Raw genomic sequence first — 26,357 nt, 5'->3', positions numbered from 1 at the left:
AGCAGGGCTAAAACAATCAGACATATTCTGATTGATCAGTCATTTAAAGTATCCTTAACTAAGATAGAATTCAATTAATTGATAATAACATATGACGTTATCTGAAAGATCGAGCCACTCAAAATACCAATTATGTAAAAACAAATATACATGCCTGTTGAGGAGTTCTATGCAGAACTTTAACTTCTGAATAAAATTCTCTTTAAGGTACATTTAGCTATCTGATTATTAATTGATCGAGTTAATGATTAGCAAAATTATGTTTAGTTGGAGCCCTAAGCAGTTCTAACACTTTAAAATCCTCAAAAGTTGTTTTAATCTCACTTCCCTTTTTATCATCAATATTTATTTTGATGCTCCTCTGGGCGTCACACCACAGCGGAGCAAACACAGACTAGTTCGGGGTCGAGAATTCTGTATAACTGTGAACTGAAAGGAAATGATTTGTGGTTTTCAGGTAAAACCAAAAAAAAAATTTAATTTGTGGTGAGCTGCCGTACTCGGCCTCCCATTGCTTTGCTATAATTATAGCTGCAGATCTCCTGATTGAAACTTTTACTTATTCTTCGTACATGTTTCATGTTGAGTCTACCACCTAAACAAAAAAAAAAGCTCTGAAGTCAAAGATTCGACTGTGAGAAAACGTGTTAAGTTCAAGGGGTGGGAATACTTTTGCAATGTGCTGTTTTTTGTTAAATCAATAATTGGTTCAACTTTAAGTCAAAATCCCTTATAAGGATGAGATACAAATCTCTGCTATATGACAACAATGATGAAAAAATGACAAACACATTTTTATATGAAAGGATTTTAAGCAAAGTTTTAGAAGAAAGTTGAATCATTTTTTAGCTTTAACACAAAATATAATTGGAGATAATTTCTTTAAAATTTGCGATGATTGTGCAAAAATAAATTTCGTACGTACAAAATGTAATGAAGCCGACAACGTGAAAAACATGACGTTGTTTTAGAAGGAAAACCAGCCTCACCTGGGATGTGTCATTATCGCTGTGAACTCCATTTACTGACACCGACTGATTGAGCGTCGTCTGGTCCAGACTTGTTCTGTGTTTAAAAGAGATGAATGCTGTGTGAACAGAAGAAGGGGTTTGGTTTTGTCATCTGCAAACATCCTCGTGGGTTCACCTGGCAGCAGAATCGTGCGGTTGAGTCTCCGCTTCAGACGGCGCCACCTCTTCTACAGGTGGAGCGGGTGGGGGTTGCCGGGCTCGCTCCTCTTCCTCTCGCCTCCTCTGCATCTCCTCCTTTTCAAGCTAAAGACGAGAGAAATTAACGTTTTATTGGCTCTTATAGAAGAGGTTTAACACATCATGGCTCTGTCACGCCTCTTCCAAAACATTACTAAACATTTCTAGGGAGGAAACTCCTGACTTCATTTGACTCAACTTCAAGTCTGTAACTATTAATCGTGATTGATCTATTAATAAACTTAACTTGAGTAACTTGAGTATAGCAACTCTAAATGATGCCTTTAGATGACAGAGCGACCCACTTAGACCAGTAATTATACCAAAATAAAATAAAAAATACATATTTTTAATTAAAGATAACAAAACACTTTTATCTGTTAATATGCTCTATCCAGAACTCCAAGTGGAAAACTTTTAGTTTCACCTGGTTTACATTCTGTAAAAATCTTTTTTAAGGAACATTTTCCTATCAGATTATTAATCTCCATAATAAGCAAGATCTTTGGACATTTCTGGAAAAATAAAGAATTCACTATTTCTTAACTGTCTCTGTTCCCTGACTTCAGAGTGAAGAATTTTCCATAATTAGCAAGATCTTAAGAAATAGTGAATTCTATATTTTTCCAGAAATGTCCTAACTGTCTCTGTTCCCTGAATTCAGAGTAAACGAGATTCTTTCACCTATGCTTTTTATTGGCCCTCATCAACTTTTGAACAGATTATCAACTGTTCAGACTTTCAAAAAGCCTTGCATTGTCAGGCTCCCATATTTCTGATTCGTTTCTCCCTAAACCTCAACCTTCAGCCCTCAGGTTTCAAACTGTTGCTCCAACAAAATTGGGAATAACCTTCCTATGTCTATTTTTGTGGCTGAATCTGTTGATTCTTTCTAAAAGCAATCATTACATTTCCGTTTGCTTAAGGTATCGATTAACTTGGCTTTGATAGCAGTTTACTATTTTTGTTTTATCCTGTTTGGACAGTTTTGAAGTCTTTGGGAAACAGGTTGCTAGGCAAACTTTCTTCTTCTTCTTACAGTAGTGAGCTTCTCGAGCTGCACGAAGCGTTCCTCCCAAGCTGCAGCAAGTTTCTCGAAGGCTTCATGGCGCTTAATCAAGCTCTCAACCTCGTCGACATTAGCCCCCAGCTCTGCTGCTCGGACAAGAGGCTCCTGCCCCGCCAGCCACGACTCTGCCACGTTGGCATCTCGTCCAAACTGCAGCACCTCCAACACTACAGAGCAACGGGAACAAACACTAATGATTCATGCAATAGGATAAGTGTGACTGTGTGTTTGATCAGAGATCTCAGATCTTCTAGATGGGCCAACTCTCTGAAGTAAGATGGAAATGATGGGTTAAGAAAACTACAAAAAAACAAAAAAAAACAGCAATTTAAAGAAAGCCACTGCCTCTACCACAGATATACATTCAGAACCGAGGGGGCTGTGAAATTATTTTTTTGTTTTGGACAAAAGACCTATGAGCCTATATGCCCATTTAAACACAATAAATAAAAATAAATAAATAGATTGAGATTCACTGCTTTACTGTCATATACACTTCAGTGCATGCAACCAGGGTCTGTAACACACAGACATCATTAATCATCAATCACTGGTGGTGGTTTTCCTAAAATCAGAAAATGCATTTCCGTCAGATTATATAAATTTACTAGTCTGCTGGCCGTGAGCGGGAAAACTCGGCAACCACCAGCTTGCTCGACGTTGCCATGACAACGTAACTTCTGTGAACTTGTGTTGATTAAGCCTCAAAATAATTAAATTAAAATCCAACTACATGTAATAGTAAAATAAAATAGTCAAAATAGTTTACCAAAATATTAATAAGAAATGTATAAATTGTGCAAAGTATTTTTTTAATAAATGTTTTAAAAACTCTCCTTCTTGCCACTAGGGGGTGCTGGAGCACCCCCCACTTCCCCCGGCAATGTATACGTTTATATGTATTCACTCAAAGCTGTAGTAGAAGTAAAGCTACTCCATTTGAATTGAGTGGCTTTTTAATAACTTCCCTGATTTTCTTTTAAATGTATTAAATACAGAAAATCCTTTTTTTTCCAGAGGATATGAATCAATGCATGTTGCTCTTTCCATATTATGCACCTTCCTGTATGCAAACATACTTTTATAAACCTGTACCAACACGCTCTACTGTTGTAACATGATTATTAGATTGTGAGGGGATTACGTTATCACGACTATTAACAGCAAAATGACATCATGTATTCCATATACCAATAAACAAATATGTATGTGAAATTTCTCTGCATACCAATTTGTAAATGATCCATCTTGTCCTCCCATTCTTTGTTGATCTTGTCTCTCTTTTCCTGGAGCTGAGTCATTTTTTCTCGTATCTGTAATAAAAAAAACAAAGGTTGGGTAAATCACTGAACAATACAGTGTTTCTCGTTAAAATCATGACTAAGAATGTTTGTTTTTCTAACCTTTTTAAACCTTTTAGACTTCCTCTGCTAAAGCATACAATAAAAGTCAGCAGCAGACTCTTTACTAGTCCAAATCATTATGACTGACTTTGATTGGATGTTTCTATTGCTAGATTGCTCGTGTGGCATGTTCAGATCTGAGATCAAAATGTTACGATCAACATCTTTTAGCAGTTTAGGTTTAGGTTTTATAGCAGGAACTTTTTCTATTAATCTCCAGCCTGATCATGCAGGTGCAGCAGCAGGTAGAAGCACCTTGCAGTCACATAGTCTAAAGCTAAATAGAAAAAGTGCAGCTTCTAAATCATCCCTTTTGGAACAGTCCTTATTATAACTTCATCTACACCTGTGTAACAAGATGAGCTGGGATACAGAGCTGATAATCTGTGTACGATTTATAAAACACCTGCGTTATTCTATCTGGGGAAACTCTACACTATATATAGCTTGCTTAGTTCTCTATAGTTTTACTTGAAGCATTTCACACTACCTCATCAGATGCATAGTGGTTATTGTTGATGAGAGCATTTCCCATGTCAGTGCAGGCAGTAAAGCTGTCTGCTCTGGTCTCAATCTCTGATTTGATGTCCTGATGATTGGCTATGACCAATTCAGCAGATGATACATCCCTTAAAAAAGCAGACAATTAAAATTTAGGATCATGATACATGCTGCTCTTCCTTAGCTTCCTTCATGACGTACACTGAAAAATGTAGCTTGTACCTGGGGCTTTCGTGTGCATCGATCTGCACGTGGATCCCGTCCATCCAGAGCATCAGGTCCCTCACTATGTTGAAGAAGCGGAACTTCTCCACAGTGTCCAGCAGGAGGAGCTTGCGGGCCTTACAGGCCTCCAGCAGCCCCTGCCAGGCTGACGTCACTGCCGTTTCACTCCTGTGAATGTCATCTGCCTTTTCACCCGCGTAGGCCTTCTGCAGACGTGCTGCATCGTCCTGCACCTGGTTCACCTTAGAGTTAGAGAGGAAAGAGAAAACTCTTTGTGTAAAACTCTGCAGCCGCCTTTCATATCAACACGGTATGTGATAACTTACTAGTCCGCTGAGGGCTTGGACATCATTTTCAAAGTTGTTGTGCTGTCTGTGGAGATGCTGGACCGTGTTCAGGTCACGACCAAGGTCTGAAGGCACAGCTTCCTTCTTCTCTTTAATCCGTCCGAGAACCTCCATAGCATCTTGGTGAAATCTGTGCAGCTCATAGGAGGCTGCTAACATTTGTGTACGCGTATCAATAAGCTCCAGCAGGTCCGCCCAGGCCTCATTTAAACCGTCCTTCCATTCTGCCACAGTGGCATTCTCGGGGTGGCCGGACTCGATGAGGTCATCTGCTAACGCATTGACGCCATCTACGCGCTCCTGGCCAATGGTACTGGTGTCACGAGCAAACTCACGAAACTTGTCCCTCAGCATCTGTCATAAGGAAGAACAAAAAAAAAAAAAAAAAAGGGAGTCAGGACAAATGGAAGTGAGTTGATTACCGTAATTTGGTTTTCACATCTTCAAAGAACAGTGATGAAAAAAGAAACTCACTGTGACGTGTTCATAGTCCTGTCCCAGTTCATGGGAGCCAGCGACCACCTCCCTCTCAGCAATCCATTGCTCTATGTCATCAACCTCCCGCTTCAGCTGGGTCAGCCGTAACCTTTCCTGAAGACGCCCACGCCGCTCCTCTGCCAGGTCTTTTAGTCCTGCATACAGCTTGTCTACTTGTGCTTGTCTCAAGTTGATTCGTTCGCTGTTCAGTTGAGAATAACCAGATGTTTTAGCAATTAAAAGACATACTTCAAAAAGAAAAAAAAAAAAACAACCAGTTGCTTTCTGACCTTTCTGGGTGCTCGCTGGTGACCATGAGACGGCTGCTGTTGGCCAGCTGGTGAATGGTCTGGGCGTAGTCCTCCAGGGCCTGTTCTAGGATCTGGTGTTTCTTTACCATTGCTAGGGCGCTTTGTTCATCCTGCATAACAAATGAAAAGTTGCCACATTTTCTAATAAAAAAAAAAACTTCAAAACAAGCTCCATAAAGATCTGTCCATCTTTGAGTAAAATTACCTTTGCCTTTTCTTCTGACATCATGTGCAGTTCCTGCTCACCCATCCAGGCTTCTGCTTCGGCTGCGTCGGCGTAGAACTGCTGGGCGCGGTTGGCCTCCATCAGGCGATCGTGGCGCTTGTCCGTCTCTCCGATCAGCTGGTCCCAGAGATCCTTCAGCTCAACCAGGCGGTCCTTTAACACAGACTGCCTTTCGCCGTCTACCTGACTCTGAGCCTCGCCTCGTCGGTGGATGTCATCAATGCGAGGCTGGTGACCCTGGATCTCCTTCTGCAAGGTCTGATTCACAACCAGAACAGACATTATTTCCACTGGTAAGATAGCAGCTTCTAAAATTGAAGAGAATCCTAAGGACACTAGAACTTTTGCATTTTAAATTCCTTTCTTTTCCAGACTAAGTTTTCTAAAATTTTCCAGCAGATTTCTTAATATTCTGAACACCTTTTTTTTTATGCCCAGATCATCTCAGATTCCAGGTCTCTGGATTAATCAAATACAAGATCTTTAATCTCCTCAAAAGTAAATTTAAAAAGAACCAATCAGGGACGGTTTTCTTGCTTTTCGACATCAGACTGTTTAATAAATAGGAAGAACATTTAAAACCCCTGATCTCAGATGTTCAGAAAAGGCTGTTAACAAAAGAAGATATATCTGTGGAATAAACAGATAAAAAATAATAATTGGTTTTATCTTAGAAAAATCAGCTTTTTACCCATATCTTACTAAAAAAAAAAAAAAAAATCAATTAATTCCAACATTTCTTTATTAGAGTTGGAGCTATACAGCATTTTTAGAGCAGATTCCGATACAGATTATTTTGACATCAATCTAACCGATCCCAGATATGTGCTGCTGATGTTTTTAGGCCAATTTTTAAGGCCAATGTTGCTTTTCTTCCTTAAATTACATAACCAATTAATGTTACACAAGTCTAAATTTGAAGAAAAAATAAACCTTTATCAATACATCAAAACATTAACAATGGACAGCAAATAGAAGGAGCAGCAATGTCTGTAAGGCATGGCTGCTGTCAGCCCAAAATATTGGCTGACTGTTTCAGTCTATCTCTAATCTTCTAACTCATTTATTTTCAATCTTTTTACAAGTAAAGAAAATATTTAAGCCAATTGTATCACAAAACAGTCAGAAAAGAAAATGTCTAGTTGAATCCTTGAAGAGGAAAAGAAAACAGTACCTGGTTCTTTTTGATGAGCAGCTGTACGGTGGGCAAGTCTTTCCCGTGGTCTGTAGAAGTCGCCAGAGGCATCCTCTCTTTGATCCAAAGCTGCAAATGGGAATCAAAATAAAACCTCGGCAGCAGATAAAGCTCAACATAGAAGTTTAAAAACATGCATCTATTGACTCTGTTTGCTAGTGCTCACAATCTCATCTTCCAGGTCTCTGTTGAACTGATGTGCTTCTTTGGAGGCCAGAAGTTGCTGTCTCCTCAGGTTAAGGGGGTCATGCAGGCTTGAAAAGGTGTCGATGACGCGCTTCTGCTGCCCATCTACCTCAGCCATCCCAGCGTCCTCCTGAGACAGAGCAACAGCCTGAGTCTGTAGAGACTGAACCTCCTTCTCTCTGACCTCCATCTGGTGCTCCAGCATCTGCAGAGACAAAAAACAATGAACTTTTACTATGACCACACGGTCATCAAGGCAGGAAAACTATTTTCCTCCCCACTTCTTCCTGCTTTCTTTTCACATGATTGTGAAATTGAAACATGTTTTTATTTGATTTCTACCTGATGCTTTTTGAGGAGGATGTTGACACTGGTCAAATCTTTTCCGTAGTCATCGCTATGCAGCTGACTCTCGATGTTTTTCAGCCAATCATCCAGAGCGGAGCAACTCTGTGTAAATATCTCTGCTCTGTGAGCTTCAAACAAGCACTGGTCCTTGGTGCGGGTGGTGCTCTCCAGCTCCTCCCACTGACGCTGCAGGTCCTCTAAAGTCTGCTGGACAACAGGTTTCAGCTCCGGCTTCTCTGCCACCAGCGCTTGACCCTCCTTTTAGGACAATATGTGTTGACAATGAGAGCTGGTAAAATAAAAATTTGATTCAATATATATTTCCACCCACCTTATCAATCTTATCCAGCCAGTCTTTGTTGGAGGCCAGCTCAGCCATGAAGGCCTGGTGTTTCTGCCATTTGCTGTGGAGGTTTCTAGCTTCATCGTATGACATGTCCTGTGCTGTTAGCATCTTCTCATTGATCCACAGTGTCAGCTACAGAGAGAAAAAGCATTGAAAAAGGAAAAACAACACCATCAAACTTAAGAATCCTCTCTAAATTCCCTCTGTGAATTCATTCATTAAAGTACTAAACATTGTACCTCTTGTCCATCCTGAAGGAAGCGCTGAAGCTCACAGTTATCCTTAAGCTTTGAGAGAAGCTCATTTGCAGCCTGTTTGTTTTTAAGATGCCTGGAGAAGAAAAAAGGAGGAAGCTGAACTTTTGAACTGTGTGCTCTAAACTTTCCTTTAGAAAAAATCTAAAATTTTCTCTTATCTTTCAGTTCAGCTCTGACCTTTCCTGGATTGAATCCACTTTTTCTTGAATCTTATCTGCATTTGCATTGGAGTCATTAATGAGGCGCTGACCAGCCTCCACCACACCGGTTATCTTCTCCTCACTGGCCTCTGTGGTGGTAAGGAAATCCTCGTGCTTCTTAATGGCCTCTTCTGCAGCCTGGAAGTTGGTGGGCATCTCTGTGTGGGAAAGCACGTACTCCTACACAAACACAGAAGCAGGAGGTACATTTCATTTTCCCCCAAAAACACATTTCTTTGAACGGCTATTAAAAATATATCCTCTTCCATACTTTTACCTAACAAAGGGTTGAAAGTTTTACCTCTAACTCCTGTTATCTTAAGCACATTTTTAATTATTCCAACAATTTAACTTACCGTACATTTGATGATTGTAACAATAATAACAATGCATTATATGGCCCTCTTTTTATTGGATATGATGTTAGGAACTAAACAATACCTTTGTATTCAGCTTCCTTCGCTATAAAACCCTCAATAAAATACAAAAATAGCAACAGCCAGTGTTGTAGGGAAGCAAATATGTAAAATAAAAAAAAAATGTCTGGTTTGTGGTGGATAGCAGTACCCTGCTCAGATAAGAACATTAAACATTTTGGTGCATGTGTGGAATAAAACTAAACCTTATGTTTAGGAGGGACATGGAAGTCGGTGAGGCTGGAGGTAGACAGAACAACCCCTAGATGAAAACCAGGAGAAGCTGCAAAAGACTTGCAGGGGACTGCAGGGAAGGTCCAAATTTAAGCAGGACAATGACCCTAAACATGAATCACTCCGACTTTACTCAGCTTCAGCTACTTTTTCCTTATTATTTGACTTTGAACTCTAATTAGAGTGGTGCAATTTGATGAACGGGACTTCAGGAGCATCACAGGAGTTAAGAAATATCTTTTCATGTTTTTTTTGTTTTTTTCTTCCCCACTTCCGATCTGATTCCGATTTTCAATTTGGATATCTGCAGTTGATTTTTTAGGCGCAAATTATAAACTCATCTCTACAAGTATGATGTGTCTGTAAACATAAAGAGATTAAAGGAAGTCATAAAAACAGTATATCGTGGTAACGGGACATCCTGAAATCGAGAATGCCGCTGTAAAGGTGCATTCCCACCGCGTTCAGTGTGAATTCATCTTTAGGGTCAAAACTGAGTGTATTAATAAGAGGTTAAACGTTTTCTGCTGTTCAAGAGATTTTTTAAAACCGACTAAGTTTTTAGGGAAGTAGAGTGAATAGATTTGCCCATATAAATCTGGCTCATTTTCACAAATAACAGATCCAGAGTTTTTCTTTTAAATATTGGGACACATACAGATTTTTTTTTTTTAGGTAAACTTTTAAATATCATTTTGTCCTTTTCCTTCACGTGATAAGGGTCTCTCTTACTATTCAAAATCCAAAATAGATGGAAGAATTGATCCACTCCTTTTTTAAAGTATTACTGCAGACTGAGATGAATGGACCAGAAATCTCAGCTAACTGTCCAAAGGTTCATGCATTTGGTGTGTTTCTCTAACCTGGCTGTTAAGGAAAGCTTCTGCTTGTTTGGCATCTCTGAGAAAAGTCTGGAAATCGAAGGCCTGAGCCAAAAGACTGTGGCGGTTCTCCCACATGCATCGCAGCTCATGCCAGCCAGTGTCCAACGCCTGGAGCCTCTGGGCCAAGAACATGTGCTGGGCATCCGTCTGACCCTGTGTCACTTCCTCACCAACTGCCCGCATCTTTTCGTAATCCTCCTTGTAGTTGTCAACTTCATTCTTGATGCTCTCGTGTTGGGCGAGCAGACTCTCTGCCTCTGGCAGGGAGGTCGGGATGTCTTCGGAGGCCACTGCGGTCTGCGTGCGCGACAGCCATGACTGGAAGTCATCCAAATCCCTGAGGAAACCCTGAAGTTTGCTGGCTTCTCCCAGTGACTCCTCTCGTCGCTTCATTGTGTCATTCAATTCGTCCCACACCTCCTGAATCTCAGCTAAGCGTCCTTGGATTTCTCCTGCTTGATCTGGATGCTCACTGGCTAGCTTTTCAGCCTCCTTTGTCAAATCATCCAATTTACCCTGAAAAGAGAGGAAACCCATTTAGATGAAGAAACCAGCTCTTTATACGTCACCTTTTATTTTTCTGCAGCCTGTTCATACTTGAATGGCCTCCAGGTCCCTCTCCATGCCAGTCAGCTTGCGCTGAAGTGCCATCACTCCAGCCAGGTCGTTGCCCAAGCCCTGTGTGGATTCAATCACTTTGGTCTTTTCTTTCATCCACGTCTGGATCTCATTACACTCCAGGTGGTAGTTCTGGATGTTAAGAGCAGATTCCAGGGCCTGTTTCTTTTGGCCAGCCAGTTGCTCAAACTCTTTCCATCTAGTCAAAATCGAGCACAAGGCATTCTGAGTCCAAACAAAGCCAAGCTTAAAGGAGTGAGATGAAATGCATGCTAGATTGAAGCTCTGACCTGTCGTTTAGCTGGTCTCTTGTCTGGTGGATTTGGTCTTTGTTACAGCTGTCTGAGCTCAGCAGCTGCTCTGCCACCTGATTCACATCAGTGACCCGAGATCCCAGGTTGTTCATCTCCGGTTCCAGCGTGTCAAACCTGCATTGGTATATGATGTATAGCTTTAAGTTACCCATTTAAAAATAAAAAAGCCTAATTTAACAATCCCCTCAAAGTGGGTTTATGTTTATTTCTGAATAAAGCAACATTATATTAAGACAACACAGTTTTAAAATTATCATAGATTAAAGAGTGTAAAGAGAAGTAGCCAATTTCTTCTAAACACATTATAAATGTCATAAATATCTTGTTCTATACATGTAAAAAGTGGAACTAGAATAAAGGTGTGTCTAAAAGTGCAGCCTCCTGTCCACACGGCTGGCTTCAGAATAGGCCCCGCCCCCTGCTGGCCCAGCGGTATAAAAGTGAACAGTGAGACAGCTTCTTAATTGTTGCCAACAAAGTGACTCTGTCATTATATTTAGCACCATTTTAGAGCCCTCTAGTTATTCCTTTTCAAAAAAGTAGAAAATAAAAAACTTGTGACTTTTTCTTTGATAGGAGACTTTGGTGACAGCACAAGTACAGATCGCTCTGAGTTTACAATCTTCAGTGGACAGGTAGTGAGAGAGCCCCTCCCTCCTCTAAACAGGGAGTCAGATTCAGCAGCTGCAGTCAGAGATCGGCGTGACTATCCTTTTTTCCCCATTAAAAATAAAACAAATATGCATTAAACTTATACTGATCCCTGCTGAATTAAAAATCAGAGTGTAAATATAAAATTTTGCTAATTTGTTTTCTGCAAAAATGTTCTGATTCGGTCAAAAAGAATAAGGCATAAAGTAGGCGTGGTTTCAGTGGCCCTAGCGGACACGCCCCTAGCGTCTGAGCAAAGAAAAGTGATCTTTTTTAAAAGTTTGGTTGTTTTTTTTTAATCATTGAAATGCAGGAGAGGCATTAATAAAACATTTCTGTTGTCTGAAAAAATGAGAACACAATACTACTAGTGCCAGTCCATTCGGCTACTTGTGCAGCATTTTTTTTAGTATACTTGTATTGGTTTGATATGTAAAACTGGGCTGATATTAGCAATCACTGATCATTTTCATGCAGTCACTGTTTCTGTTTCAGGAAGGAATCGGTCATGTATTTGTTTGGTCATGCGACAGTGCAGCTCAGGATTATGGGCGTTTAACCAAAGTCAGTTTTTCATTTTGTTCAAAAGGTAAGGAGACAATAAATGATATCAGTAAATATAAGTTATTGGCCACAACAGCGGAATTAATATAAAATATTGTCATTGGCCCAGATGTTCACATCAGCGCATCCCTAGTGTTGCTAAATGCATTCCTTCATGAGATTTTCTTTGAAATTCAAGCTCTAAAACATCAGTGATGTTTTTTTGCCAAACAGAGGGAAACCAGGAGCTGTTTATAATCCCATGATACAACAGGTTCCTAGCAATGCAGCAACAAGCTGCTTATTTTAGTAAAGCAAAGGGAAACATTCAAAATCAAAACATCGAGATGATATCATCAGGATAAATTACTAATATTGTATGATGTGTTTTATTCAAAAATATATTTATAGTTTTATAACTTTAACTATTAGATGCATATCTTGCAAAACCTATTTTCAAACAAAAAAAAAAAAAAGGAACAGAAATCAGCGAGAGATATTTTAATAGATCCTCTCAGCCCAAACTGACCTCTGCTGTACCACCTCCAGGTCCTCCAGTTTGGTGGGGATCTCCATGCTATCTAACCACTGCTCCTTCTCCTCTACCCAGAGCTGGCAGGCATCAGCTTCGCTGAACATGCGGTACAAAGCCAAAGCACCTTCCAGAGCCTGCCGCCGAGCTGCTGACAGAGACTCCAGCTCTTCATAGCGCTGCTCGATAGCAGGAAGACGTCCATCCACCTGGAGATGGCCAATAACAACCACTGATCACATGGAAAAATTAATCTGGGGGAAAATTAAAAAACAGAGCTGACATACTTCAGGGAAATTAACGTAGGCCTCTGGCAGTGCTTGGACCTGCTCATGGAGTGAGTCAATAACAGGACGGTGGCTTTGGATCTCCTCTTCAATCTCTCTCTGCTTGCGAGCCAAAGTTTGGGTGGAGAACTCGTCATGGCCAACCTCCTGACTGGACACCTGTCTGAGAGTCTCCATAATCCAGGCCTCCATGTCGTTGGCATCCGTTTGAAACTGGTGCAGAGCCACGGATTCCTTCAGGCTCTGCTCTCTGAGCTTTGTGGTCTAATAAGATAAAAAACGTCATATTTGTGTAAACGGAATAGATAGTTTAAAAATGACAAATATGTCTGCACATCCCACCTCTTCCAGATGACTCCACTGTTCACGGATGTCTTGGATCCTTTCAGTGACTTCTTGGGCCCCAAAGTGTCCCTCATCAACTAAAGCCTCCCCAGCAGCGATGCTGTTACTAAGGGGGCCGTAGCGAGCCGCCATCTCGTCCCTGAAGGCCTCGTGTTTGCTCAAAAGGTGAAGAGCAGAGGAGAGGTCCCGGCCGCAGTCTCCGCTGGAGAGGATCTGCTCCTGCTCCCTGATCCAGGCTGCTTCCTCACCAATATCCCACATGAACTGCCACAGCCGGCGTGAATCCTCCAGACGTTCTCGCCGCTTCGCTGCAAGCTGACCAAGCTCCTCATAGGCTTGACCCAGCAGATCCACCTTCTCACTAACAAGCCCGGGTTCACATGGCTTGTAAGCTTCAGGTTTGGAAGGACAGAAGAATGCGTTTAGATAATGACAAAATGGACAGAGAACGTTAAAGAGGACGTTGGAAGCCTTACCCTGGTCGTAGGAGGTAAAGCGCTGTGCAGCTCCTTGCACCGCTTTGATCCTTTCTGCCTGAGCTGAAATGTCAGCTTCTACCAGATTGTGCTTTTGCAGCAGATCCAAAACGTCATGCAAATGTTTTCCACTGTCCTGGGACTGCAGGCGACCCTGAAAAGAAAAAAAAAAAAAAAGAAAGAAAAAAAAAAACTTTATAAGAACATTGCAGAGATAAACATTTAAGTTCCGTCGCTTTCAGCCAAACTACAAAAGAAAAAAAAAAAAAAAAAAAGGGGTTTTTTTATCTAATCTCAAAACATTGAGCTTAAACTCTTTTTTTTTTTTTTTTTTACAGTGTCCTGTCTGGCGATGTGGCAATAAGAAAAAAATTCTTGATGCCAAAAAGAGCCCAACAGATTTTGCTTTCACAAGTGGAGCAGTACGGCTATCGCCATAGTGTTTGCTTGTTATGCATATAAATAGTTTTATTATAATTATGCAGGGAGTTTTACAGATTATATGGACACAGGAAAAGAAAAAAATTTTAAAAAGGAGAAAAGATGAAAGAAAGATGAGATAAAAGGGGGAAAATTATAACAAATTTCAGTCTGCTTCATCACCTGCAAAGAGATATGAAAAGAACAGCACAACCAACGGACATGATACGAGATATACAATAAAGTAACACCTAGATACTATCGCTGAAGTAGTATTATTTAATCTGACATGTACTCTGTGTTACCTGAAGATAAGAATGTGGACTTTCTGTATGGAAGTGAATCTCTGAGTACCTGGAACCAAGCACCTTTAGTTGTTTGTGAGAGTGCACTTGTGCATGTAAAGTTTATCCAAAGGAAAAATGCACAATAGTGGTTGTGGAGCGCCGAAGAGGCACCCCCCCAGAGCACTGAGTCCAGCACCGGGAGACCCAAAGCCCCAGACGCCCAAAGGGACCCCAAGAGTGAAGGCACCAAGTAGGGGCCAGCCCCGGAAATCTGACCCCCACCAAGGGAGGAGGAGAGACAGCCCCGAGGAAGTCTCCCTGCCACCGCAAAGGTGGAGCCCCCAGGAGTGGGCTCCGCCGGCAGCCAGCCACCCCGAAGTGAGTCCGGCCATGGGCCCCAGGGATCCGAGGCCCCAGGGGCACCCCACCCCCCGGCTGGAGCCCCGGAAAAAACTGCCAGGGACAAGCCAGTAGCCACCCGAGCATAAAATCTATTTTTAAAAAATATGATAAAAGGTTTCAAGTTTGCTTTATACGCAAAGATCACCGCAAACTGAATGTCCAAATACAACTTCACAAAAAGGATAAGGAAAAAAAATAAAGAAATGTTTTTAGAATCACATTTATCTAAAAAAAATAAAAAAAAGTACAATAAAAAGTGACTCCTAGCCATTCAAAAGACAATCATACCAATGTCTACATAGTACAGATGAGTATTTTACTGCATTATCTTTAACATTAGTCAACAGTAGGATAATTCTGTTATTTGACTCGTTTACATTACAAATTTTGTCGATTTATAGATGTGACAGACGTGCTGATTTTTTAAAAAGTTTGAACAGAGAATACGTCAACAAACGTTGTTCTAATGAGCCAAGAACAAATACCAGCATATCCAGACTGGCAGAAACCAAATAAAACCAGTTTAGAGTTAAGATAGCATCTCAGAATCTAATTCCCCTAATACTCCAAATGACTGTAGTCTGCCTGAGTTAACCTCAGCAAAGCCAACAATGACAGGCAGCCGTTAGCCAGCACCCTAACGGCTAATTACTGCAATTAGAAGCAACACTAAAGCTGCTGGGAAACAACCATGAACAACATCTATCTCACTTTAGAGGATTAGCTGAGTCCTTTTAGTTTAATTAGGAACCAAAGCGACAGAGCAATAGACAGACATTTAGAGAAATAGAGCGGGTTTCTTTGTGTGATTTTACCTTTTCTTCGGCCATCCAGTCCATAATGTAGCGCATCTCCTGGAATAATCTCTGCAGATCCCGGTGGGAGTTCAGACGCTCCCTGCGAGCAGCAAGAAGTTCTTTTAGGTACTCCCACAGTCGAAGGACGTTGTCCCTCCGTGCAAGTATGCGGCGAACATCATGATATCTCTCCGCTTCCAGCTCTTTGGCAACAGCCTCCACAGCAGCCACCCGCTCCAAGTATGCACCGATGTCCGTCTCAATCGCTTCATGTTTCCGAGTGGCAGCTTCTACTGCTCCCAAGTCGGTTCCAAAATTATCCTTACAACAACAGCAAAACAGTGAATGACTTTGAGGCTCAGTATTCAAACTCTAATCATTTATCAGACCTTGAAGGACATGTTTTCTACCTGAGACACTAATCTCTGGTTTTCACTCAGCCATGTCTCCCTCATAGCTGCTTTGCGATCAAAACGGGCCGCAAGCATCTCTAGCTTCTCTTGACGAATCAGTTCAGTTCTTAGTGCGAGCTCACGCTCGTGTTCAGCCTTTTCCAGTCGTTCCCAGGCCTGTCAGACAGATGGATGTATGAATCATGCAGCAGGTAGGTTCAAAAGATTTTATATTTTGAAGAAGTGAGAGAAAAGTGTTTCTATTTCATTATTTGACATTTTTATATAATTTTCAGGCATTGAGATTAGATTCAAATCATTGCTCTCTTGGGGTAAAGAGTTTAAATATGCAAAATGAATCTTCTATTGCATCTACAACAGCGGTTTAAAACAAACTATTTTAATTTGTTCTTTATTTTGTATAAAGGTGATCAATCCCTGACTTTCTTAGGGGGGTGGGATCAAGATGATAATTTCTCTTAACCAGAGATCAGAGAGCATTTGGGAACTTTCCTATAACCACCCCCAAACCCCGCCCCTGTCCTTAAGTGTGCACTCTTTGTCTGCTGATGGTGTGAGCGCACAATATGCCCCCCTGGATAATGCTAAACCAAAAAAGGTGCAGCTGTATCTGTCGAAATATGTTTTCATAGCGCTGGATGGAGGTCCTCAAACAGGTTTCTCACGAATATGTGCAAATAAGCAGGTAAACGTGTTCATAAGCGGCTATGCTGACTGGAAGTTAAAATAAAGGCCTAATTATAGATTTTGACAACTGACAAGGACTGTTAGAGAGAAAAGAATAGGATCATTATGATTCTGTAAAGAGGAATGTGAAAAGATCCCCTGATGATATAGCTTTGCCTCTTCAGTGACAAAGATCAGACATGGCATGTAGAAACACTCCCATTGACCGACTTTGATAGCTTTAATAGTAACGTTCACACTTGAGAATATGGAAATAAAATCCCTGGGGGCCAAATCTGGGTGCAGCTGGTGAGGGCTTTTTAAGAGACAATAATAGGGGAGTATTTTTCCACCTAGACCGGGGGCTGCAGATATGAATTGCATACAAATACTAGTGCAATAAAAAATTTATTTATTAACAGCTTTTTTGTACAGGTTTTCACTGAGACGCCACAGTTATTTCCAGTAATGTATTTAGATCTTGCCAGAACAAACCCACCTTATTTATATCAGAGATGAGTTTGCCTTCTTTTGGCATGTAAACCTTTTGATTGTTTGCTCTCATTTTGCTTTGGATAGTAAAGAGAAGAACCTCCAAGTTGCCCTTTTCTGTAAATCTGTGGAAACAAGACACGTTTTGGATTAAGGCAGGTCTATATTTTCAACAGTTATCCATCAGATAACAAACACTCACTTAGGTGGTTTCTCCACAGTCCTGTAAGAATTGAAGGCCTGAAGCTGGTTCTGCACAGCACTGAGAGAGTTAGCCAGCTGCCGATCGTTGAGCGTCACTATGGTCTGCTCAATCCATTGCAACAGCTCAGACGCCAGGGTCTCGTACTTCTCTATCAGTTGGTCAGCCTCAATCGCATAGTCGAGGACCTGCAGTGAACGAAACGATTAAAACCATCTACGGTTACTCATCAATCAATTTCTGCTTAAGGTATGCAGGCATGTCTCTGATATTTTCATACTGCACAGGGTAGAGGATTTCTACCCTCCTAAAATAACTTAAAAACCTTTAAAGTGGTTCAACCTGGTTCTACATTACATGTATTTACACAGCTTCCACTTTAAACAAGATTTATCCAAAAGTCTCAAATTAGGCGCAGCTCACCTTGCCGATACGTTTGCCTTCCACTGCCAAGGCTTTCATCTTAGAAAAATAATGATAGTAGGTCGCCACATAAGTGATAATTGACTTCTCATCTGGCTGATCAACATTGACATCTAGAGGGAAAGAAGAAACTTTAGATATGACAAAACAGCCTTCTCCATTTCTATTTTTGTCAGTTCAGGACTTCTTGATTCTTAACAAATTCTTTTGTGATAATTTGCCCCTAAAACTTTGTTTGTAGCCAAGTATTTTAGAGAAAAGCTTGGTGCCTCAGTGAAGAGCAGCCACTCACCCTCTGGGTCCAACAGCTTGGTGAGCCCCATCTCCTTCTCAGCCACGTTGAAAGCGTTCTGAAGATTGTAGTGAGCATTGGACCTTTTCAGGTTGTCAAACTCGATCAGGTCAGGCCTGCAGATGACAGGAAACAATTGATGTGTCATTAGGAGCAGAGTATAGATGAACAACATAAAAAAATGGACAAGAACATTCTAAAGGCTGTACAGGTAAAACGAAAAGAAATTTGAAGTAGACAGACACCTACGAACAAGCTTTAATGAAGGGAATTTTAAAAATCTCCATTGTTTTTTTGTGAGTTTATTTGTGAATTTGGAGAAATTTAAAATGTGTCAGATGACTGCACAAATAAAAGAACTATAATTGTAGATTGATTGAGTGAAAATCTGTTTAAAAAGATAATATTACTGAATTTAAAACTATGTTTTTAAGGCTATCACATGGAAGGGATCACAGGAAGTTAAGCTGTAGGTTTCTAACTGGGCCAGTTAATCGGTAACTAATGTGAAAAAATTAAACACCTCAGTAAATAAGACACTCCTTTATTGTATGCTTTGATTAATTCATCAAGACTCTCTGTTCTATTTGAGTCAAGAGTTAAGGATTAATCTTTGTTCTGCTTTTATTTATACAATAGAAATCCATTGCCCAGCAGGGTAACCAAAGATGGCTCTCTATAGAAAACATGAGGGTTATTTTGTCTGTGATCTAGGTCATCTTTCTCCCCATTTTATTCTCCTCCTTCCAGTTATACTACAGACAAAAGAATGGGAGGGCAATGAAATGGAGAAAGGGGGAAGGAAATATCCCTTAGCCTGCTGCATTTAATGTAACCAAAATGTAGAATTATTTAGACGTTTTCATGTGTTGAAGGAATATCTGAACTAATCACCAGCATGAAAAAAACCCTTTGATCAGAATCTTCAGTGAAATGAACCAAACAGACCACCTTTAATCTAACGAGTCACTGACCTGTGTTTGTGCACAATGGCATTGAACGCCAGGCCGTCCCTCCAGCTGGTAGTGAAGTTGTGTATGTTGACATTAGGATATCTGTAGAGGTCAGAATAAAGGGCATTAATCATTAGCTCAGCACCTCTTGTTACAATATTAGCCTTTCAAGTTAAAATGTGAATTGTAAAAATATTGAGCAAACAAGCCCACCTTAATCATAGAGATCATAAAATTATAATAAATTGATTAGAATAGAAGAGAACCAAACAGAAGAGACTTTTATCATCCTTCACTGGGAAATTCAGGAGTATCAGCAGCAAAATGACAAGTAAATGAAAGCACACAGAGAATATATAAATATATTTGTATATATAGTAAGAGCCTATAAAAAAGAAAAAGGAAGAAAATCTAAATATGCACATTGTGCTCTGTACTACAGTGAACATGACAGGCCATTAACAAGGAAATGAAAAACTTCAGACAGCAGAAATGGAAACAACTGATGGGGTTTCCTTGGAGCATTAATGGTTGTGGAGCCTTACAGCTTCAGGGAAGAAGGACCTCTGATTATGCTTTTTTGTGTATCTAAGCTGCAGCCATCTGCTGCCAAAGTAGCTCTCTGGGTCTTCAACAGTTTCATGGATGGGAGACACTGTGGAAGATGACTTTTCATCTTTGACCAGCTGCACTGGGCATCCCAGGACAGAGCTGGCCTTCCTAATTGGCTCATCTAACAGGGATTCATCTTGATGGTTCATTTAGTCAATTACATGAATGTAAAACCCTATTAAAAAAATGCATCTCTCAGCATCGTGGCACTGAGGCAATCAGTCAGTGGTTGAAAAAGCTTAGGTTGCTTTGGTTGTATTGTTGGAGATGCTGTCCTTCATCTTCCTCCTAACAATAGATTCTTGGTGCCGGTTTTGGTAAACTCACTTGCTGCCTAATTAAACATAGCAACACCTTATTTATTTAAACGGATATTGGTAAGGGTGGGGAGGCACCAAGTCCTGCTGGAAAGTAAAGCCAGCAACATTATCACTGCTTTGAATTATCATGTAGGACAGCTGCACTGACTGGACACCGGCTTGTACATCAGTAGACCAATTTTGTCCAAAGTAAGTGTTTTTTTTGTGTGTTTTTTTTTTTGTATGGGCCAATACTTGGCTGTATTTGTGGATTCATTATTCCATTCAGCAGCCATGCCTTAAGTTCACATAAGGCCATTATGTAGCTTCATGTGATCTGCTATTCATTGTTAACATTTAGTAATTCAGGTGTCACTTTTATTCTAATTGAGACTTGTGTATAATTTGCTTTAATCCTCTTAGTTTGTATCATGTAAAACAGAGAAAGCAATATCGGCCTAAAGAATCAGCCCAACAAAAATTTGCAGCACATATCAAGCTTTGGTTAGATTGAAACATGTATCTGCAACTGTATTAGTCTCCGTGCCATCACTCAATGGGAACTTCACATTTCATCTCAAAGATCTTGAATTCGATGTGGGACCACTGATCAGTAGTGCAGCCACTTTGCTTCCTTGCTCAGGTAAGTCCCCTTTCCCTTTGTCTCCATCTCTAATATTGGGGCTCCAAATTGCCAACCTGGGGATCTTCTAAAAGTTAGCGATTTCTCTATAGCTTTTCTCATTTCCAAAATGATACAAATATTTTGGCTTTAAACATTGACAAATACTGATAATCACCCGCTATGATATTGGTATGAATTATTCTTACATTTAATGCTAATTTTGTACTGTTAGATGTTAGAAAAGGCTTGATAAATCAATATTACTCAAACAAAAACCAACTACATTGGGGATAAGAGGAACTGGCCCATTCATTATTGACCAATAGTTACACAAACTCTAAACGGAAGAGGAAAGTTTCTCTCAGCGTGTGAGATTTTAGATCCAGGTTTGTATCCAAGTTTAAGTTTAGAGAAATAGGTCCTGGATATTTGTTTCAGTGTTTTACTAGATTATGTCCCCCCCTAATTTTTTTTAATTTGATTTTTCTTTTAATTCTAAAATAATGCATTTAAGAATTGAGTGATAATTCTAACTATTTGTTAATTAATCATTTATTTCCTGGGACAACATAAAAAAATCATGATATTCAATTTTGTCCCTTTTTGCCCTCCATACCCTCATCAAAATGATTCTCATCTTTTTAAAATGTGTCACCGTTTTTCTTTCTACTCAACTTTCCATTAAAATCCTTTGACACAGATCTCCAAACAGCTAGCGTCTTTGGCAGTGACCTTTTCGTGGCCTTCCATTTGGTGGCGTGCGTCACTGACAGCTGGACAGCTGTCAAGTCAGCTGTCCTGCACATGATTGTTTAGGGCATAATATGGCATTTAAATAACATTACTGGATTCTGTTTTTGTCTTAGTCTTGCATAATATTCAAAATCCTAAGTGACAGGCTTTCTAATTTTCATAAACTGAAGGCCAAAACCATCAAATCTAACAGAAACAAATAAATAATGCATATTGTGCATTGTATAAATAGAACTTAAATGTTACAGAAATAAAATGATGTAGATCAGCTCCTCAATGATAAATCAAGATTTTTGAGATGTAGCTTTCTTTCAGACTTGCTGGTTTCTTACCCGGCAGTTTTCATTTGGCACCAGAGCAGAAGGGCATCTTTGGCAGACTTTTTCTCTTTATTGTCTTCTGTTTCCACACTGATGTCCTGGATCTGTCAGAATATGTGTCCAGGCAGAAAATGTATTATGAAGACGCACAATTTCTCGATTCATTGACTTAAAAATTGAATTTAATGCAAGTAGTTTTGTATGCCATTTAACCTTTTTAAACTTAAGAAAATAATTGAGAAAATATGACAGCTCATAACTTAAATATGAATCATTAAAAGAAACACTGTTTTTAAGACATGTCAGGGGAAGTGCAGGTTTACATGGGAATAATAATGACTTCAAATTACCTGGAAACGGAGGATTATGGTCCATATGAGACCCAAGGTAAGACGGTGATTTCCATCCACTATGTCATGTGAACCCATGTTTTCTAGATGGACCTTTTGCTCCTTGAGAAACTGCAAAGCTTTATCAACATTCTCAAGGCAGTGGATACGCATGCGGCCCTTAGTGGGTTTTGGCTATGGAGGGAAAAAAAAAAGCACACAATAAGTAGTCTTTAAATAAAGAAGTTCAAAAAAACACATCAAGTGGAAATGAGCTAAAAAGAGCAAAAGAAGTAGAAACTGGAACAAACAAACAAATCTCATGATTGCCCCTGCTTGTGACTTGTCGTGGGGGTCAAGGTTGGGTGAAAGAAAAGCGGTTTCTCTTGTGTACTGACCAGCTGTTCTCCTGAGAGGACTTCCAGAAGGCGGATTAACATGCGGCCATCCCGCAGGTCTGTGTACAAGTCACCGATGCGACAAGTCACTCGACCTAAGTGAGAGTTTACCCATTTGGTAAAAGTCTTCTTCTGCACGGCTTCTCGCTCATCTGTGAGAAATAACGGATAAACTAAAGTGAGCTCACATTCTATTAACTTAGATTCTCTGTCCTCAACAAACTTTTGGCAGAGTGGGCTGTGCTAAAGACACGTGACTTGAATGTACATGTTAACAGAAATCACCTCTTCTTTCGTTTATTCAACCCAAAAAGAACAGAACCCAGTCAAGACCAACAGTTAGCTTCAGAAGTTGAGGCCTTACCTTGTTTACTTTTACAGGCGAATTAGTGTTTTGTGTTTTGCAATGAGAGTTTATGATCTTAAATGAATATTTCAGGTTTTTTGAAAGGAGGTTCAGTTGAAAGATTACAGGTAATTAACATCTTATCTGCAGTAGATAACGCCCTTTTCATTTTCATTTAGTGTAAATCCAGATTAGTCGTTCCTCAGGGTTAAAGCCAATGGTTAGTGGAAGAAGAGCCAAGATGAGCTAAGCTTCAATCAAAACATCTACAATGTCAGGAATTCAACAACCAGTTGATAAAATACTGTTTTCTATCCTTAAAACCAATGTGTTTTTTTTAGGTTGGGAGTTATTTCCACTGATCCCATGGTTATTTTGCACACGAAAACTGACTATTATAAAAATGGTTTTCACACAAATATTTAATCCATTATCTCAACTATGCCTGTCTGTTATCACACAGTAAACCAAAAACGCTTATTAAATGTTCCTCTCATGAAGCATGTTTCCCCGAGGCTGATCACTGGCGGCACAGAGCCTCCATTACCTGTGTAATCAACCATCAGCCTCTGTGTAAATAACCACCCAATGCAAACGGGGAGGTTGCTTGAAAGGTTCATGGAATAGTAGCAGCTTAAACTACAGTGACATCTGAGATTAGAGGGTTTTTTTTTTTCTATTAGGCTCACCCTCTGGGGCCAACTAATCTGGATTTATACTGAACGATGACACCAAGACAGTCATCTACAACAGGTAAGATATGAACTGCATCTAAACTTTTCACAGAACCATACTTTAAATATCCCTAACTGTGCCTTATAGATCAAGATGTATTTATGCCACTTGCTCATTTTTAATATCTATAACGACTGAGATTCAAGAGAGAAAATGCATAATACCACCACATATATGCATAAATTTTTGCTTGTTATGTAGGCTATGGACAAAGAAGGAAGACTATACTGTATGTGGTCTAACCCAGACATATGGACTAGAGAAGTAAGAAGCTAATCCCGCTCCAACAACTACCCAGGTGACCTAATTTCTACAACATGAGGTCTCCCTCCCTTTAGAAGACAGGACTCAAGGAATGCTGTTGTTGCTCTGCTTACTAAACAATCGGGGACCAAAAACCCATCAAAACCAAAGAGACCTGCAGCGCTATACATAATAAGTGCTGTATATCATTCATTTTAAGGGGTCCAGTGACGTGCTTTGACTTAACAAAGTTCTATGGCAGAAGCTCAATCTGGTCGCATTACAGGCTTTCTGACAAAATGATGATCACCCCATTGGCATACTCTATTTTACTAGTTTCACACTTTGTTTTTCACTCCATACATTTGTGACCTCAACTTTTTTTAAAGTAAATATGGAGCCAAGTAAGTCAGAATGTCCCTGGCAGAGATGTAAAAGAAAAAAAGAAGTTAAAGATCGAGTTGGAGGAAAGCACTAAGTTGCTGATTTAGTAGATGTGCTTGTAAGTACTATCAGTTATTGCAATGGCATACAACAACGCTTATATCTGCTAACCGTGTCTTTCGGTTGGAAAAGTTATTTAAATCTCAAAAAAGTCAGTGTGGACACCATCAGGGCAAAAATTACTTTAATATGAACACCTGATTTTTGGGCACCTTCAAAGCTAACGATTAACCAAACAACGACTAACCAGTCAACATAAAATCAGAAATTAAATGCGTTTGCAAGCTCCATACGATTCAAATACAATCAACGCTCCAGTTAGAGTCAGCAGGGTATAAAAAAATATATATTATTTCGATGTTCACCATCATCAGTGTTTGTGAATATAAAAGAAACTCACTGAACTAATAGTGGCTGACACTATAAATTAATAAGGTTGTTCGTTTTAGGAAATAATTCAGACTGTTAGAGATCCTAGTTAGTTATATCTGATGGCTAAATGAACAATTAAATTGAAAGCAACGTGAAGAATGTGCATTCTGGTACCCAGTGACAGCTTCCTTTGCTAATGTAAACCACTACCTGTAGGATAAAAGAACAAAAAGGAAGAAGATTGAAAAAAGGACTTACAAAATCTCATCAATCTCTGATAAAAAAGTACTTCCTGGTAGAAACAGATGAATATATTGGTTGGCTGATATTTTTAGCAAATTTTTATTGCATTGGAATCGGTCAATACATGTAGGTTCATTAGTGCATTCATCATCAATGCTCTATGATCACATGACAAGCATGCATTGTTGCTCCTTCATTTGCTGCCTACTGTTGAAGCCCTCTTTGATTTGTTAATAAATTCTTCCTTTTGTTTATATTTAGTTGTGTCAAACATGTTAAACATGTTATCTATGAAAATAAAGGAAAGCAATAAACTGATGGCAAAAACAGTCCATATCAGATTTAAGAAACATCTATCGGTTGATCTTTACTTCATGTTAGTTCTGACAAAGCTTGACAGAATCCAGCAGAAAGAAAAAGTAAGTTTCCCCCTAATTCTTTAGAGACACTCAAACAATGAGAAACTGAGAATGCAACCAAAAGACCCTCAACTTCCTCTAGAGAACGAAAGGAAAAAAGTTGAAACCTATTTATAAAATAACAAATTTTTATTAGACTTGAATAAAGTTCCATTTAAGAAAAACTAAATTAGAATATACTGTTTTAAAGTATGTGATAACGGTGGTAAGGATCAGTAGAACCCTTTAGGAGCCATGCTCTCATTTCATGCTATGTTGAATTTTCACTTGCTGAGATTTTAAAGCTATCAGTACATTTCTACAGAACTGCCTCAATAAACCTGCTTGGTTTGTCCTGATTACACCTGAATACCACGAAAAACCTATTACTTTACTAGGGGCTCATTAGTGAGTTTGGACCTGTTCAATAAGCCTGCAGATTTATGTGGATTTGACAAGTGGAGTAATGCAGAGAAGTCAGCATTCCTTCAGTGGCTTAGTCATGTTATGACAGCACCCAGTGAGAAAGACACCCTCAGGAAATAGAAGGGTCTCCTGGAGGAATTGTGTGTGTGTGTGTGTGTATATATATATATATATATATATATATATATATATATATATATATATATATATATATATATATATATATATTTTATACATATAACATTTTTGAGATTTAGTTGAGCTGTTGTACATTCAAGATTAAGAATGCTCATGTTAAACAACAGGAGGAGTGATGCAATCTTTTCTTACTCACTAAAGAAAAACACAATGATGTCAGTTGTTGGAGGCTGCAAACATAGCTGCAAATTTAAGTTGCAAAATTACAACAGACAACAGGAAGGTTGAGGGGTAAAATACATCCTTTCAAACCGACTCCCTCTAAGTGTAGGATAGCACTGCGGAAACAAAATAGGAACTCTTATTAAAAACCAACACTGGTCGGCTCTCGAGAGAAACAAACTTTTTTAAATTCCCCACAGATAAAAAAGAATTACAAACCTGTGATGTGCCTCAAAATGTTAAAGTTAAATACATTAAAGATTTTGCCTAGTAACTATAGATAGGAGCACTCTGTGTCAGAAAGCCACTAGCAACGCTGAGTCGCTCTTGGTCTCTTAATCCTTTGTCTTAGAAAGCTAAAAAAGATAAATAAAAACTCCAAGCGATTCAAATTTGCAGCGCCATGTTTCTTCCCCATTGTTTACTAATGACAGATGGGAAACTAGTATTTAGAGGCATCATTAAAAGTTTCAAGCATATTTGGGCTTGTCCAGCCACTTTGAAAACG

The 26,357-nt window shown here is 39.6% G+C and overlaps 1 protein-coding gene across 5 annotated transcripts in view; it reads right to left on the bottom strand.

Moving 5' to 3' along the window:
* The window catches only part of LOC119786035 (spectrin beta chain, non-erythrocytic 1), a 66,854-nt gene that overhangs the window by 7,494 nt on the left and 33,003 nt on the right, over positions 1-26,357 (bottom strand). For all 5 annotated transcript variants that reach the window (XM_038289080.1, XM_038289081.1, XM_038289083.1 and 2 more), the window contains 33 exons: positions 22,283-22,434; positions 21,906-22,079; positions 21,568-21,659; positions 18,968-19,048; positions 17,994-18,109; positions 17,702-17,814; positions 17,279-17,466; positions 17,084-17,201; positions 15,916-16,074; positions 15,524-15,826; positions 13,600-13,753; positions 13,121-13,515; positions 12,779-13,042; positions 12,489-12,700; positions 10,742-10,879; positions 10,431-10,650; positions 9,813-10,349; positions 8,277-8,479; positions 8,082-8,172; positions 7,828-7,974; positions 7,491-7,754; positions 7,129-7,353; positions 6,942-7,031; positions 5,747-6,025; positions 5,521-5,651; positions 5,228-5,432; positions 4,733-5,107; positions 4,404-4,648; positions 4,171-4,309; positions 3,506-3,590; positions 2,248-2,444; positions 1,147-1,274; positions 990-1,065 (listed from right to left, as the gene is read on the bottom strand). In XM_038289080.1, the coding sequence (XP_038145008.1) occupies positions 990-1,065; positions 1,147-1,274; positions 2,248-2,444; positions 3,506-3,590; positions 4,171-4,309; positions 4,404-4,648; positions 4,733-5,107; positions 5,228-5,432; positions 5,521-5,651; positions 5,747-6,025; positions 6,942-7,031; positions 7,129-7,353; positions 7,491-7,754; positions 7,828-7,974; positions 8,082-8,172; positions 8,277-8,479; positions 9,813-10,349; positions 10,431-10,650; positions 10,742-10,879; positions 12,489-12,700; positions 12,779-13,042; positions 13,121-13,515; positions 13,600-13,753; positions 15,524-15,826; positions 15,916-16,074; positions 17,084-17,201; positions 17,279-17,466; positions 17,702-17,814; positions 17,994-18,109; positions 18,968-19,048; positions 21,568-21,659; positions 21,906-22,079; positions 22,283-22,434 (6,296 nt within the window). The remainder of the gene's footprint in view (positions 1-989; positions 1,066-1,146; positions 1,275-2,247; positions 2,445-3,505; positions 3,591-4,170; positions 4,310-4,403; positions 4,649-4,732; positions 5,108-5,227; positions 5,433-5,520; positions 5,652-5,746; positions 6,026-6,941; positions 7,032-7,128; positions 7,354-7,490; positions 7,755-7,827; positions 7,975-8,081; positions 8,173-8,276; positions 8,480-9,812; positions 10,350-10,430; positions 10,651-10,741; positions 10,880-12,488; positions 12,701-12,778; positions 13,043-13,120; positions 13,516-13,599; positions 13,754-15,523; positions 15,827-15,915; positions 16,075-17,083; positions 17,202-17,278; positions 17,467-17,701; positions 17,815-17,993; positions 18,110-18,967; positions 19,049-21,567; positions 21,660-21,905; positions 22,080-22,282; positions 22,435-26,357) is intronic.

The sequence above is a fragment of the Cyprinodon tularosa genome, unplaced genomic scaffold (assembly GCF_016077235.1).
Source record: "Cyprinodon tularosa strain WSP-4 unplaced genomic scaffold, ASM1607723v1 ctg263, whole genome shotgun sequence".
NCBI classification, from domain to species: Eukaryota; Metazoa; Chordata; class Actinopteri; order Cyprinodontiformes; family Cyprinodontidae; genus Cyprinodon; species Cyprinodon tularosa.
The sequence above is the reverse complement of the archived record's forward strand: the minus strand, read 5'-3'. Positions and strand labels throughout refer to the sequence as shown.